General features: G+C 41.4%; 3 protein-coding genes across 3 annotated transcripts in view; 1 reads left to right on the top strand and 2 right to left on the bottom strand.

The window, feature by feature from the left end:
- Positions 1-15,060, top strand: part of efr3a (EFR3 homolog A (S. cerevisiae)) — a 104,138-nt gene that overhangs the window by 76,496 nt on the left and 12,582 nt on the right. The window contains exons 14-15 of the mRNA XM_054624390.1: positions 1,970-2,142; positions 12,529-12,604. Of these exons, the coding sequence (XP_054480365.1) occupies positions 1,970-2,142; positions 12,529-12,604 (249 nt within the window). The remainder of the gene's footprint in view (positions 1-1,969; positions 2,143-12,528; positions 12,605-15,060) is intronic.
- On the bottom strand, positions 3,776-5,173 carry LOC129115798 (E3 ubiquitin-protein ligase TRIM39-like). The gene has a single exon (XM_054627050.1). It carries the CDS (start codon positions 5,171-5,173, stop codon positions 3,776-3,778), a length of 1,398 nt encoding a protein of 465 aa, XP_054483025.1.
- LOC129115809 (nuclear factor 7, ovary-like) lies at positions 7,201-8,598 on the bottom strand. Its single transcript, XM_054627055.1, has one exon. It carries the CDS (start codon positions 8,596-8,598, stop codon positions 7,201-7,203), a length of 1,398 nt encoding a protein of 465 aa, XP_054483030.1.

The following is a 15,060-nucleotide window of genomic DNA, read 5'->3' on the forward strand; positions in this document are numbered from 1 at the left end:
TCATGACAGGAAGTGATGCTTTGACCATTTCTTGTTTTATTTGTAACAAACAGAAGAAGAAGAAACTCCACTGTGGCTTCATGGACAAAATAAATACAAAAACCAAAGCTTTATTAACAAACATACAAAGACAAAACACATGACCGTCCTGCCCATTCTGTCCAATTAGGCTCCAAAATGGCCACTGAGATATTTTAAAAAGAAATAATTATTATTTCAATATATAATGAACCAATACATTGTGTGTGTGTGTGTGTGTGTGTGTGTGTGTGTGTGTGTGTGTGTGTGTGTGTGTGTGTGTGTGTGTGTGTGTGTGTGTGTGTGTGTGTGTGTGTGTGTGTGTGTGTGTGTGTGTGTGTGTAGCACTGATGGGTGTGTTGGTGCCACCTGTGTCTCCTCGTCATTCACAGAAGAAGGTAATGAGAGAGAAGGAAGCGTTGAAGTGTTAACCTGTTAAATGGTCAGATAAATGATTAAAGTGGGGAGAAATGTCATCATGACTTTTCAAAATGAACATATTACAAAATAAAAAATGATCAGCAATAAATCACTTCATTGAAGATACATTTTTTTGTGTCATAATGACATTTCCCCACTTTAATTATTAATGTGACCATTTAACAGTTGTGTCTCTTTGGGGTTAACACTTCGACGCTTCCTTCTCTCTCATTACCTTCTTCTGTGAGAGACACTCACTCTCCGACACGAGGAGACACAGGTGGCACCAACACACCCATCAGTGCTACACACACACACACACACACACACACACTTGTATTCCTCGTGCGCTGCAGTCGTCCGTGCACATCCTCAGAGCGATCCATTACTGCGACCGTCTGTCCTCGTCTCCCTTCCTCGCCACCACCTGGCCTCTCAGATGGAGCATGGTGCAGCTGGAGGAGGGGTGAAAGGTCAAAATATTTATAACGCCATGCAGATGGGGCCGAGCAGAGAGGCGTGTGTGTGTGTGCGTGTGCGTGTGTGTGTGTGTGTGTGTGTGTGTGTGTGTGTGTGTGTGTGTGTGTGTGTGTGTGCGTGTGTGATGCTGCATTCACATGGAATCCTGCAGATGACAAACAGAATATCATTTAAGTAGACGAGAGCAGAACGGTGAAGTTAGTTAGTTGAGAATACTGGCTTTGGTAGACGGGTAGACAGCACTGTCGTCCAAAGTAGAAACATTGAAACATATTGTCAAGCATGTTTCATTTGTTGTCTTGCATCCTATTGGACATCTTTATATTATTAAATAATATTTTTTTGTATCCGCTTCATCACATTATAAAATATGCCTTTGTCCAACCAGACCTGGGCGAGGTCCAGACATTACATTGCATTGTTACGTTGCGTTGTTACGTTAAGTTGTCATGTTACATTGTTACGTAAAATTATTACGTTTCGTTGTTACATTACGTTGTTACGCCATGTTGTTACGTTTTGTTTCTTTCAGAAACTCAGGACTTATATTGGCCGAAGTTTCAAATAATATCCAGACGAGTCTGTTTCAGCCTGTACATCTTATATAGCTATGATCAACCTTTCAAAACAAAAGTGTTTATCCTGTCTAAAACAAAGCTAGGAAGGCCTTGTTAATATTTTAGGGATAGGAGTTCTTAAAAGTGAAACAATTTTGAATATTTAGAGTCCACATCTTTCTTTTGCAGAGCACTCACGCTGACATAGCCTTTTTCTATATAAGCTTATATTTGTGTTCTCCCACAGGTTTCCATTTTCATAGCACACGCATCTGCTCCAATTGAGAATTTGAAAACTCCCCCTGTTGTTCACACTGTTCATAAATCATCAGATCAGTCTGTTACGAGAGGAAAGGTCAACATGTGGACAGTTTCAGCTGCTTGTGAACGCAACCTTTAAGCGCTGTTTCTCCACGATCCTCCCTGTGGATTAATCGCATCACGCTGTGATAGATCGACTCACACCTTCCTCCCCCCCCCTCTCTCTACCTCAGGTAACCTCTGGCTTTAAGTCCAAGTCCATGGCAGCTGCATTACCTCCTCCCTTCCTGGATCCGCTCTTCTCCATCTCTCTGATGGAGGACAGCGAGCTGAGGCAGCTGGTGCTCGAGATCCTGCACAACATCATCGATCGCCATGACAACCGCGCCAAGCTACGGGGCATCAGGTACCAAATGCATTCTGAACTGAACTCCTGCTCACGTTGTTCTACATGCAGCGTAAATGATCCACGTTTGATTGTAATCGTTGAAGAGCAGAAACTCAATCCCATCTCAGGCAGTGGCTCTAACACTTTTGGTAGCTGGTCATGTTCTGGGAGTGTTGGAAGAAGTATCCAGATCCTTTACTGAAGTAAAACTACTAATACCACGCTGTAAAAATACTCCACTACGAGTAAAAGTGCTGCTTTCAAAACCTTACTGACATAAAGTATATAAATGTAGTTAGACTAGTTTATATCCTGTTGGTTAGTTTAATCAACATCAATGCATCATATTCTATAAAACCATATCATGTTTGTAGCGTTGCCGTCCTGAGAGAACCACGTATCTCTAAAAAGAACAAACTGTTTTCAGCTTTGTGACAATGATGTGTTTTCCAGCTGATCCAAGAGGTTTTTTAAAGAGTTTATTTATCTGAAGACGTACACATAAAGGAAACACTTCATCCTTCAGTTTATCACAAACATTCAACATCAACACATCTGGAGATACATGGTTTTACCTGAACAGGAAGGGGATGAAAAAACTGTCACAAGATTTAATAGAAACACAATCATTAATTTCGCATATATTTGTTTTTATTAAAATAACATCTTGTCATTAGTACTTTAAAAGTTGTATAATAATCTGCTTAGAGTTAGTGTTAGGAAGATAAAAAGCTCATAATTCACCTCAAATATCTATTTTACATCACTATATTTTACAAGATTATATTTGAACACGTAATGAAAAATTTTATAATTAGCCTTCACCCAACACTCATTTTAACTGGATGGAGCCTCCGATAGCGTTAGCTGTTAGCGTTAGCTGTTAGCTCCGTTATCTACAGGAATGTTCTAGAGATAGACGAATGAATTACAGTATTATAATCATATTATAATCAGTTTTTTTTTTATTTAATGTTTTACATGTTTTTTCCTCTACGGCTTGTTTTGAACTCGCTCTGAAGAAAGTCCCCAGCGACACGTTCATGAAACACCGGAGATAATCCCTTTAACCGTTAGTGTGTGTGTGTGTGTGTGTGTGTGTGTGTGTGTGTGTGTGTGTGTGTGTGTGTGTGTGTGTGTGTGTGTGTGTGTGTGTGTGTGTGTGTGTCGTCCTACAACTGTCACACTGCACATCTGTAAATGTGACAAAGAAATAACTGAGTCTGCTCAGCTGATCAGCTCGATCTCTAGACCAGTGGTTCTCAACCTTTTTTCAGTGATGTACCCCTAACCAGCGCAAATCATCTTTGGTTGAAAGAAAGATGAAATACACAGCGCTCTGCCATCAATGTCTGATTTATTAAACTGTCAACACTGAAGATTGCATTGAATTCAGTTCATGAACTTACACTTATATTTTATTGAATATTTATTAAATAACTATTTTTAAAGGATTTTTGAATGGATGCTAATTTTAAATATATTTTTTAAAAATCTCACGTCTATTTGAGAACCACTGCTCTAGACAACATGGTCACATGATCCTCAAAGTGTCACAAATGAATTGATTGATGTTCATCATCACCATCATCATCACCATCATCATCACCATCATCATCATCATCATCATCATCATCATCATCATCATAATCTATGTCTGTTGTTCTGCAGTCACAGAGACCTTCACTGGTAAAACCTTCAGTTCATCATAAGTGTTAATGTATGGAAACATCTTCTCAGTGAAAGTGTGTGTGAAGGTGTGTATGTGTGTGTTGGTATCAGGATCAGAGAACGACAACTTTCCTCTGTTCCAGTCCAGATTCACTCTGATCCTCTGGAGCTTCTTCTGGACTTTGAGATCAATGAATGGATCTAATGATGGGGAGAGAGCTCTGTATTCACCTCCATAGAACCATATTCTCCATAATCCAGACCATATGTCTCTCTTCCTCTGGACAGACTCTGGTAACACACCCACAGACCAGTGTTCACTGTCTCCAACCTGGACGTCCCAGCTGTGAGTCCCTGAGTTAAACCCCTCAGAGCCCAGAACAGAGCAGTTAAAAAAACCATCAAACCTCTCTGGATTATCAGGAAGCTGCTGTTTGTCTCCTCGTCTCACACTGGTCAGATCTTCAGACAGGATGAGTCCTGGATCAGCAGTGTTTGGATCCAGAACCAGAGGCGTGTAGGAGACCATGTCCTTCATCTTGTTCCAGATGTTGAAGGTCAGGTTGCCCAGGTGTTTGGCCTGGTCTATCAGAGCTCCTGAGTGCAGCTGTGGATCCTCCAGCAGGGGGCGCTGCTGGACTCTTTCCACTGCAGCCTTGTAGTTGTTGAGGAATGAGACGTCTTCAGCTCTCAGCTCGTCCTCTGTGGCTCTGACTGTGTCTGAAAGAGCTGCTATCTCTCTGCTCAGAGCCTCCATCTTCTCCTTCATCATCTGACTCTTCTGCTCCTCTTCCTCCCTCAGTGCAGCCATCCTGGCCTCCTCTTCCTCCTCTAGAAACTGGTGGAGCTTCTTAAACTGATCCTGAATCTGCCTCTCTGTGTGTCGGGCCTGGACCTTTATGTGTCCTGCTGTTTGATCAAACTTCACTTTAACTTCTTTAAAAACCTTTAACTTCTTCTTTAAGGGCTCCAGAGTTTCCTGAAGTTTCTTCTTGTGTTGTTGAGCAGCTTCATCGATGGGTCTGAATCTGTGGTTGGTGTATTTTTCTGAATCTCTGCAGACGAGACACACTGGCTGCTGATGGTCCAGACAGAAGAGTTTGAGTTTCTCAGAGTGCAGACTGCAGAGAGTCTGTGAAGCTCTCTGATCTCTCTGCTGTAAGAAACTCTCACACAGGTTCTTTAAAGCAAAGTTAGGAGGTAGTCTTTCCTTAGAATGTCTTCTCTTACAAACTGGACACTCTTGGATTATCTTCTCTGTCCACCAGTTCTGCAGACAGACTCTACAGAAGCTGTGACAACATGACAGCATGACGGGATCTTTAAAGACGTCATGGCAGACAGAACAGCAGAAATCTTTCTCTAACCTTGAAGCCATTTAGTCTCTGAGTGAAGCTGTAAACTCGGCCGCTCTCTGTTCCCTGAACGTTTCACTTTGAGTCTTTGTTCTTGTGAATCTTCTGTTCAGTTTGTGGATTCAGCAGCTGGTTGAAGTGGAATTATCCCAGTATTCCCAGTACTCCGTCCAGTACATGTCCTCTCTTAGTGCTGGTCTCTCAGTGTGTGTGTGTGTTTCCTGGTTTGTCTCAGGTAAGTCAGCTGATGGGCGTATGCTTCCTCATCACAGTTTGTCTGGTTCAGCTTGATTCCAAACTGATTAATAAAATCTTTTTTTAGATGCTGGTTATGACTTCTGTCTTTGTCTCATGTATGCAGTTCATCCATACAGGAAATGATCTAAAGATAATCATGCAAACTGAAATCACCTGTTTTGAGCTTTGTGACGATGCATTCTCCAGCTGATCCAAGAGGCTTTTTAAAGAGTTTATTTAGCTGAAGAAGTAGGAGGATTTTCTCAACACATAAAGGAAACACTTCATCCTTCAGTTTTTCATAAACATTCAACATCAACACATCTGGAGATACGTGGTTACCGTTGTGGCAGAAATGCAGTGAAGAGATGAGACGCAGTTCTTGGAGTTTGCAACCAGCGGGGATATTTTATTGCCAACAAGCTTACAACAAGTCCAACACGTTAGTTCTTACATGCTATCTTTATACCCTTAGTCCCGCCCCCCTTACATCACTTTCAGCCAATCACATCTTGTCGATTGGAGCATGACAAAGCACATCTGATCTTTCACTCGCGTCCTGTTTTCCTTCTTTGTGTCAGGTCATGGTAACCTCCTTAAAGGACAAATGGTACTTGTACATTATTTCCCAACACTTCTTATGGGAACCGCTTGTTATGTTGGGTTCAACATAACACGTTATATAAAGTTGTATAAAGTTGTATATTAGATAGATTTTCCTCAACATTAATGATCTTATTTTTAGATGCTGGTTATGACTTCTGTCTTTGTCTCATGTATGCAGTTCATCCATACAGGAAATTATCTAAATAAATAATCATGCAAACTCAAATCACCTGTTTTGAGCTTTGTGACGATGCATTCTCCAGCTGATCCAAGAGGCTTTTTAAAGAGTTTATTTAGCTGAAGAAGTACACATAAAGGAAACACTTCATCCTTCAGTTTATCACAAACATTCAACATCAACACATCTGGAGATACATGGTTTTACCTGAGCAGGAAGGGGATGAAAAAACTGTCATCTGAGAAGAAACTACAGCTGTCACAAGATTTAATAGAAACACAATCATTAATTTCCCATATATTTGTTTTTATTAAAATAACATCTTGTCATTACTACTTTGAAAGTTGTATAATAATCTGCTTAGAGTTAGTGTTAGGAAGATAAATATCTCATAATTCACCTCAAATGTCTGTTTTATATAAATGTGAAAACATTTTTAAACATCACTATATTTTACAAGATTATATTTGAACACGTAATGAAAAATGTTATAATTAGCCTTCACCCAACACTCATTTTAACTGGATGGAGCCTCCGATTAGCTGTTAGCGTTAGCTGGTAGCGTTAGCTGTTAGCGTTAGCTGTTAGCTCCGTTATCTACAGGAATGTTCTAGAGATAGACGAATGAATTACAGTATTATAATCATATTATCATCAGTTTTTGTTTTTTTAATGTTTTACATGTTTTTTCCTCTACGGCTTGTTTTGAACTCGATCTGAAGAAAGTCCCCAGCGACACGTTCATGAAACACCGGAGATAATCCCTTTAACCTTATTGTGTATGTGTGTGTGTGTGTGTGTGTGTGTGTGTGTGTGTGTGTGTGTGTGTGTGTGTGTGTGTGTGTGTGTGTGTCGTCCTACAACTGTCACACTGCACATCTGTAAATGTGACAAACAAATAAATGAGTCTGCTCAGCTGATCAGCTGGATCTCTAAACAACATGGTCACATGATCCTCAAAGTGTCACATTTCAATTGATTGATGTTCATCATCATCATCATCACCATCATCATCATCATCATCATCATCTATGTCTGTTGTTCTGCAGTCACAGAGACCTTCACTGGTAAAACCTTCAGTTCATCATTAGTGTTAATGAATGGAAACATCTTCTCAGTGAAAGTGTGTGTGAAGGTGTGTATGTGTGTGTTGGTATCAGCATCAGAGAACGACAACTTTCCTCTGTTCCAGTCCAGATTCACTCTGATCCTCTGGAGCTTCTTCTGGACTTTGAGATCAGTGAGTTCACCTGATGATGGGGAGAGAGCTCTGTATTCACCTCCATAGAACCATATTCTCCATAATCCAGACCATATGTCTCTCTTCCTCTGGACAGACTCTGGTAACACACCCAGAAACCAGTGTTCACTGTCTCCAACCTGGACGTCCCAGCTGTGAGTCCCTGAGTTAAACCCCTCAGAGCCCAGAACAGACCAGTTAATACAATCATCAATCCTCTCTGGATTATCAGGAAGCTGCTGTTTGTCTCCTCGTCTCACACTGGTCAGATCTTCAGACAGGATGAGTCTTGGACCAGCAGTGTTTGGATCCAGAATCACAGGAGTGTAGGAGACCATGTCCTTCATCTTGTTCCAGATGTTGAAGGTCAGGTTGCCCAGGTGTTTGGCCTGGTCTATCAGAGCTCCTGGGAGCAGCTGTGGATCCTCCAGCAGGGGGCGCTGCTGGACTCTTTCCACTGCAGCCTTGTAGTTGTTGAGGAATGAGACGTCTTCAGCTCTCAGCTCGTCCTCTGTGGCTCTGACTGTGTCTGAAAGAGCTGCTATCTCTCTGCTCAGAGCCTCCATCTTCTCCTTCATCATCTGACTCTTCTGCTCCTCTTCCTCCCTCAGTGCAGCCATCCTGGCCTCCTCTTCCTCCTCTAGAAACTGGTGGAGCTTCTTAAACTGATCCTGAATCTGCCTCTCTGTGCGTCGGGCCTGGACCTTTATGTGTCCTGCTGTTTGATCAAACTCCACTTTAACTTGATTAAAAACCTTTAACTTCTCCTTTAAGGGCTCCAGAGTTTCCTGAAGTTTCTTCTTGTGTTGTTGAGCAGCTTCATCGATGGGTCTGAATCTGTGGTTGGTGTGTTTTTCTGAATCTCTGCAGACGAGACACACTGGCTGCTGATGGTCCAGACAGAAGAGTTTGAGTTTCTCAGAGTGCAGACTGCAGAGAGGCTCTGAAGCTCTCTGATCTCTCTCCTCTAAGAAACTCTCACACAGGTTCTTTAAAGCAAAGTTAGGAGGTAGTCTTTCCTTAGAATGTCTTCTCTTACAAACTGGACACTCTTGGATTATCTTCTCTGTCCACCAGTTCTGCAGACAGACTCTACAGAAGCTGTGAGAACATGACAGCATGACGGGATCTTTAAAGACGTCATGGCAGACAGAACAGCAGAAATCTTTCTCTAACCTTGAAGCCATTTAGTCTCTGAGTGAAGCTGTAAACTCGGCCGCTCTCTGTTCCCTGAACGTTTCACTTTGAGTCTTTGTTCTTGTGAATCTTCTGTTCAGTTTGTGGATTCAGCAGCTGGTTGAAGTGGAATTATCCCAGTATTCCCAGTACTCCGTCCAGTACATGTCCTCTCTTAGTGCTGGTCTCTCAGTGTTTGTGTTTGTGTGTTTGTCTCAGGTGAGTCAGCTGATGGGCGTATGCTTCCTCATCACAGTTTGTCCAGTTCAGCTTCATTCCAAGCTGATTAAGAATCTTTTTTTTAGATGCTGGTTATGACTTCTGTCTTTGTCTCATGTATGCAGTTCATCCATACAGGAAATGATCTAAAAATAATCATGCAAACTCAAATCACCTGTTTTGAGCTTTGTGACGATGCATTTTCCAGCTAATTTTCTCAACACATAAAGGAAACACTTCATCCTTCAGTTTTTCATAAACATTCAACATCAACACATCTGGAGATACATGGTTTTACCGTTGTGGCAGAAATGCAGTGAAGAGATGAGACGCAGTTCTTGGAGTTTGCAACCAGCGGGGATATTTTATTGCCAACAAGCTTACAACAAGTCCAACACGTTAGTTCTTACATGCTATCTTTATACCCTTAGTCCCGCCCCCCTTACATCACTTTCAGCCAATCACATCTTGTCGATTGGACCATGACAAAGCACATCTGATCTTTCACTCGCGTCCTGTTTTCCTTCTTTGTGTCAGGTCATGGTAACCTCCTTAAAGGACAAATGGTACTTGTACATTATTTCCCAACACTTCTTATGGGAACCGCTTGTTATGTTGGGTTCAACATAACACGTTATATAAAGTTGTATAAAGTTGTATATTAGATAGATTTTCCTCAACATTAATAATCTTATTTTTAGATGCTGGTTATGACTTCTGTCTTTGTCTCATGTATGCAGTTCATCCATACAGGAAATTATCTAAATAAATAATCATGCAAACTCAAATCACCTGTTTTGAGCTTTGTGACGATGCATTCTCCAGCTGATCCAAGAGGCTTTTTAAAGAGTTTATTTATCTGAAGACGTACACATAAAGGAAACACTTCATCCTTCAGTTTATCACAAACATTCAACATCAACACATCTGGAGATACATGGTTTTACCTGAGCAGGAAGGGGATGAAAAAACTGTCATCTGAGAAGAAACTACAGCTGTCACAAGATTTAATAGAAACACAATCATTAATTTCCCATATATTTGTTTTTATTAAAATAACATCTTGTCATTACTACTTTAAAAGTTGTATAATAATCTGCTTAGAGTTAGTGTTAGGAAGATAAATATCTCATAATTCACCTCAAATGTCTGTTTTGTATAAATGTGAAAACATTTTTAAACATCACTATATTTTACAAGATTATATTTGAACACGTAATGAAAAATGTTATAATTAGCCTTCACCCAACACTCATTTCAACTGGATGGAGCCTCCGATAGCGTTAGCTGGTAGCGTTAGCTGTTAGCGTTAGCTGTTAGCTCCGTTATCTACAGGAATGTTCTAGAGATAGACGAATGAATTACAGTATTATAATCATATTATATCAGTTTTTTTTTTTTTTTATGTTTTACATGTTTTTTCCTCTACGGCTTGTTTTGAACTCGATCTGAAGAAAGTCCCCAGCGACACGTTCATGAAACACCGGAGATAATCCCTTTAACCGTTATTGTGTGTGTGTGTGTGTGTGTGTGTGTGTGTGTGTGTGTGTGTGTGTGTGTGTGTGTGTGTGTGTGTGTGTGTGTGTGTGTGTGTGTGTGTGTCGTCCTACAACTGTCACACTGCACATCTGTAAATGTGACAAACAAATAAATGAGTCTGCTCAGCTGATCAGCTGGATCTCTAAACAACATGGTCACATGATCCTCAAAGTGTCACATATGAATTGATTGATGATCATCATCATCATCATCATCATCATCATCATCATTCATCATCATCATCATCATCATCTATGTCTGTTGTTCTACAGTCACAGAGACCTTCACTGGTAAAACCTTCAGTTCATCATTCGTGTTAATGAATGGAAACATCTTCTCAGTGAAAGTGTGTGTGAAGGTGTGTATGTGTGTGTTGGTATCAGGATCAGAGAACGACAGCTTTCCTCTGTTCCAGTCCAGATTCACTCTGATCCTCTGGAGCTTCTTCTGGACTTTGAGATCAATGAATGGACCTAATGATGGGGAGAGAGCTCTGTATTCACCAAAACAGAACCATATTCCCCATAATCCAGACCATATGTCTCTCTTCCTCTGGACAGACTCTTCTAACACACCGAGAGACCAGTGTTCACTGTCTCCAACCTGGACGTCCCAGCTGTGAGTCCCTGAGTTAAACCCCTCAGAGCCCAGAACAGAGCAGTAATATAAATCATCAATCCTCTCTGGATTATCAGGAAGCTGCTGTTCTTCTCGTGGTCTCACACTGGTCAGATCTTCAGACAGGATGAGTCTTGGACCAGCAGTGTTTGGATCCAGAATCACAGGAGTGTAGGAGACCATGTCCTTCATCTTGTTCCAGATGTTGAAGGTCAGGTTGCCCAGGTGTTTGGCCTCGTCGATCAGAGCTCCTGAGTGCAGCTGTGGATCCTCCAGCAGGGGGCGCTGCTGGACTCTTTCCACTGCAGCCTTGTAGTTGTTGAGGAATGAGACGTCTTCAGCTCTCAGCTCGTCCTCTGTGGCTCTGACTGTGTCTGAAAGAGCTGCTATCTCTCTGCTCAGAGCCTCCATCTTCTTCTTCATCATCTGACTCTTCTCCTCCTCTTCCTCCCTCAGTGCAGCCATCCTGGCCTCCTCTTCCTCCTCTAGAAACTGGTGGAGCTTCTTAAACTGATCCTGAATCTGCCTCTCTGTGTGTCGGGCCTGGACCTTTATGTGTTCTGCTGTTTGATCAAACTTCACTTTAACTTCTTTAAAAACCTTTAACTTCTTCTTTAAGGGCTTCAGAGTTTCCTGAAGTTTCTTCTTGTGGTGTTGAGCAGCTTCATCGATGGGTCTGATTCTGTGGTTGGTGTGTTTTTCTGAATCTCTGCAGATGAGACACACTGGCTGCTGATGGTCCAGACAGAAGAGTTTGAGCTTCTTAGAGTGCAGACTGCAGAGAGTCTCTGAAGCTGTCTGATCTCTCTCCTGTATGAAACTCTCACACAGGTTCTTTAAAGCAAAGTTAGATAGGAACCTCTTTAAATGTCTTCTCTTACAAACTGGACACTCTTGGATTATCTTCTCTGTCCACCAGTTCTGCAGACAGACTCTACAGAAGCTGTGAGAACATGACAGCATGACGGGATCTTTAAAGACATCATGGCAGACAGAACAGCAGAAATCTTTCTCTAACCTGGAAGCCATTTAGTCTCTGAGTGAAGCTGTAAACTCGGCCGCTCTCTGTTCCCTGAACGTTTCACTTTGAGTCTTTGTTCTTCAGAATATTCTGTTCAGTTTGTGGATTCAGCAGCTGGTTGAAGTGGAATTATCCCAGTATTCCCAGTACTCCCTCCAGTACATGTCCTCTCTTAGTGCTGGTCTCTCAGTGTGTGTTTGTGTGTTTCTTTGTTCATCTCAGGTGAGTCAGCTGATGGGCGTATGCTTCCTCATCACAGTTTGTCTGGTTCAGCTTCGTTCCAAACCAATTAATAAAATCTTTTTTTAGATGCTGGTTATGACTTCTGTCTTTGTCTCATGTATGCAGTTCATCCATACAGGAAATGATCTAAAAATAATCATGCAAACTCAAATCACCTGTTTTGAGCTTTGTGACAATGCATTTTCCAGCTGTGGTGGTGAAGTAGAAAGTTGCAAAAAGGGGATATACTGAGTACTGAAATACTTGAGTAAATGTTTTTAGTTACATTCCACCACTGAATTCTGGTTTTGTTTTGTTGCAGAATCATTCCTAATGTTGCAGCATTGAAGATCAAAAGAGAGAAGATTTCCAAGCAAGACGTTGCGTTCATGAAGAAGGTATTAAATCCATTATTTACCAAATAAAGGCTTACTTTTCTTGCAAGCGCAGTTAGCCGGTTCACGAGCAAATGTTGCAGCTTGTCACAACGGTAAACTAATAACCACAAACGCTAATCCATCTGCTGTTTTTGTTTTAATAAGTCTACAATAGCTTCTGGCTTCAGTCCTTCACTCATATACCAAATATGATGCGTTGTTTTGAAGGACACTATAGAACTGGCTATTTTAGGGCCCAGCCACTAGGGGCACTGTCGCAGACTCGGCCGCTTAGGGTCTACTGTTCTCTATGGTAGTGAGTGAGAGCAGCATGAGTCAGACATATTTTCATCTGTTCAGGTTAGATGTTCCACACAGAGAGACAGTTTGCCCAAAGTTTACATTCCTGTGTGTGCGTCCAGAGAAACGTAAGACACGATGTTTATTTACCGGATGTATTGTTCTCTTTGTTTCTGTTGTTATGGTGTTTATAAATAGCGGTAGAATACGTAGTTTACCGGCGATTACATTATATGCCGGACAGTCTGTTACTTTCACTTTCGTTAGCTTGTAAATTTAGTTGCTAAAGCTAAATTGTAATCCACAGGGTGTGCAGCTATTTAATAGCATGATAAGTGAACTATTGTTAACACTGTATTGTTTGCCTTTCAGAACCACACACACACACACACACACCCCAAACACACACACACACACACCCCAAACACACACACACACACCCCAAACATACTAACACACATACACACAGGCAAGTGTGTCTTGGATTAAAGAGCAGCAAACTGAACTTCTGTCTCCAGCATCATCATTCAGACCAAGAGTTGGGGGAAATAGGGAGAGCATTCTAACAGATGCACACTCCGCGATTGCAACCTTGAGTAACCAGCCTGTTATCATAGAGCCTCTGCAACATGCGTTTTTCTGCTCCGGGATTCAGATCCACCCTGAAATGGGTTCTTCCGGAACTTGACCAATGCTCCACCATTCCACCAAGTTTTATGAGGGGGGGTCTCGATAGAACACAGTAAAGTCTGGTGGGATCTTGACAGATCGCAGAATTGATACAGGGGGTCTCAACAGACCGCAGGAAAGGATAGGTGGGGGTCAAGTCAGACCGCAGAACAGAACAGTTGTGGTTAAAGGTAGAACGCAGCACAGGACACTTGTGGGCCATGTCAGACCACAGCACGGGACAGTTGTGGGTCATGTCGGACCGCAGAACAGGATAGTTGGGGTCAAGTGAGAGGACAGGATAGAGGGGTAGAGTTAGACCAGGGAGAGATCAGATAGTCCACCTAACTGTATAAAGGAGATGTTTGACCAGAATTTGAGAAAGGTGGTCCTTCACTCATGCCAATATTGCAAGACACAACCTCAAAGGGACACCTTTGATACAAGGATTGTACCATCTAATAATACATTGAATGCCGGCAATAAAGCTTGAAATAGGCAGGTATAAAATGCAACCATCAATGCAGTAGCAAACGAAGGCACTCGATTTATAAGAATAAGTTAAAACAGAAACAAAACAAAGCAAAGGTACTCCAAGCATATCATTACTTTTTACCATGGAAACTACTAAACCCTTACTCTTATACATCTTAGCTGAGTCCCTACATTTAACCATGAGGCTTTGATTTAGGAAAGCATCAGGGTCTAACAAGGGGAAACTGATACTGATACTGCTGGCCTCTAGAAAGATTCTCCGCAAAGTCTGGAATGTAAAACAGGAAAGTTAATCAGCTTTTATGTTACCTGCACGTGACGGGCTGATAATAAAGTTATGTTTGATAGCTGACCACGTGATGTTTCTCATAATAGGCATGATGTCTTTGGAAGAGGAGCGCCCTCTGTTGATGATAACAATGAAGACTTAATTATTGCACAGACAGAGATCAAACTATGCAAAGAGAGGCCAGTGACTAGCAAACCACTGCCATGATAGAATCCCCAAAACCAACGGATGTCGCGGCATCCGTCAAGGAGTTAAGTGACTCAGAGGAACTCATCAGCTCGTTGTAGAAATGTTACACTATTTCAGTGATCGAGCGGAAAAGACCAGAGACGCAGGTCACCCATCCACAAGATAGATGAGATAGCATCTTTATTTATTTAATTATACAAGCAAATGACTTGTGAGAACGGGTGTAACCCATAGACTGTAGGTGTAACCGGCAAAAGCCATAAACCAACGTCCACAATGATGAGGAATGATTGTAATAATCTGTAAACTCATATCTCATATTCATGGACAAAATATTATTATACAACTTTTATTTCAAAATGACCTTTGTACAAGCCCTGTAAAACATCTCAAGTAATAAATGCATTTTAAAGAAACAAAGGTTTAACATCCTGTAAACTATTTGATTTGACTTCAAAATATTTACTTAACTTCAGACTTTTAAGAACTTCCGTTTCTTAAGCATTTAAAGGTGCATTTACTTTCTTTCTATAAT

The sequence above is a fragment of the Anoplopoma fimbria genome, chromosome 3 (assembly GCF_027596085.1).
Source record: "Anoplopoma fimbria isolate UVic2021 breed Golden Eagle Sablefish chromosome 3, Afim_UVic_2022, whole genome shotgun sequence".
NCBI lineage: Eukaryota > Metazoa > Chordata > Actinopteri > Perciformes > Anoplopomatidae > Anoplopoma > Anoplopoma fimbria.

What these genes read in the sequence shown, in the direction of transcription:
- LOC129115798 (XM_054627050.1), bottom strand. Translation starts at nt 5,173, where the DNA reads ATGGCTTCAAGGTTAGAGAAAGATTTCTGCTGTTCTGTCTGCCATGAC.
- LOC129115809 (XM_054627055.1), bottom strand. Translation starts at nt 8,598, where the DNA reads ATGGCTTCAAGGTTAGAGAAAGATTTCTGCTGTTCTGTCTGCCATGAC.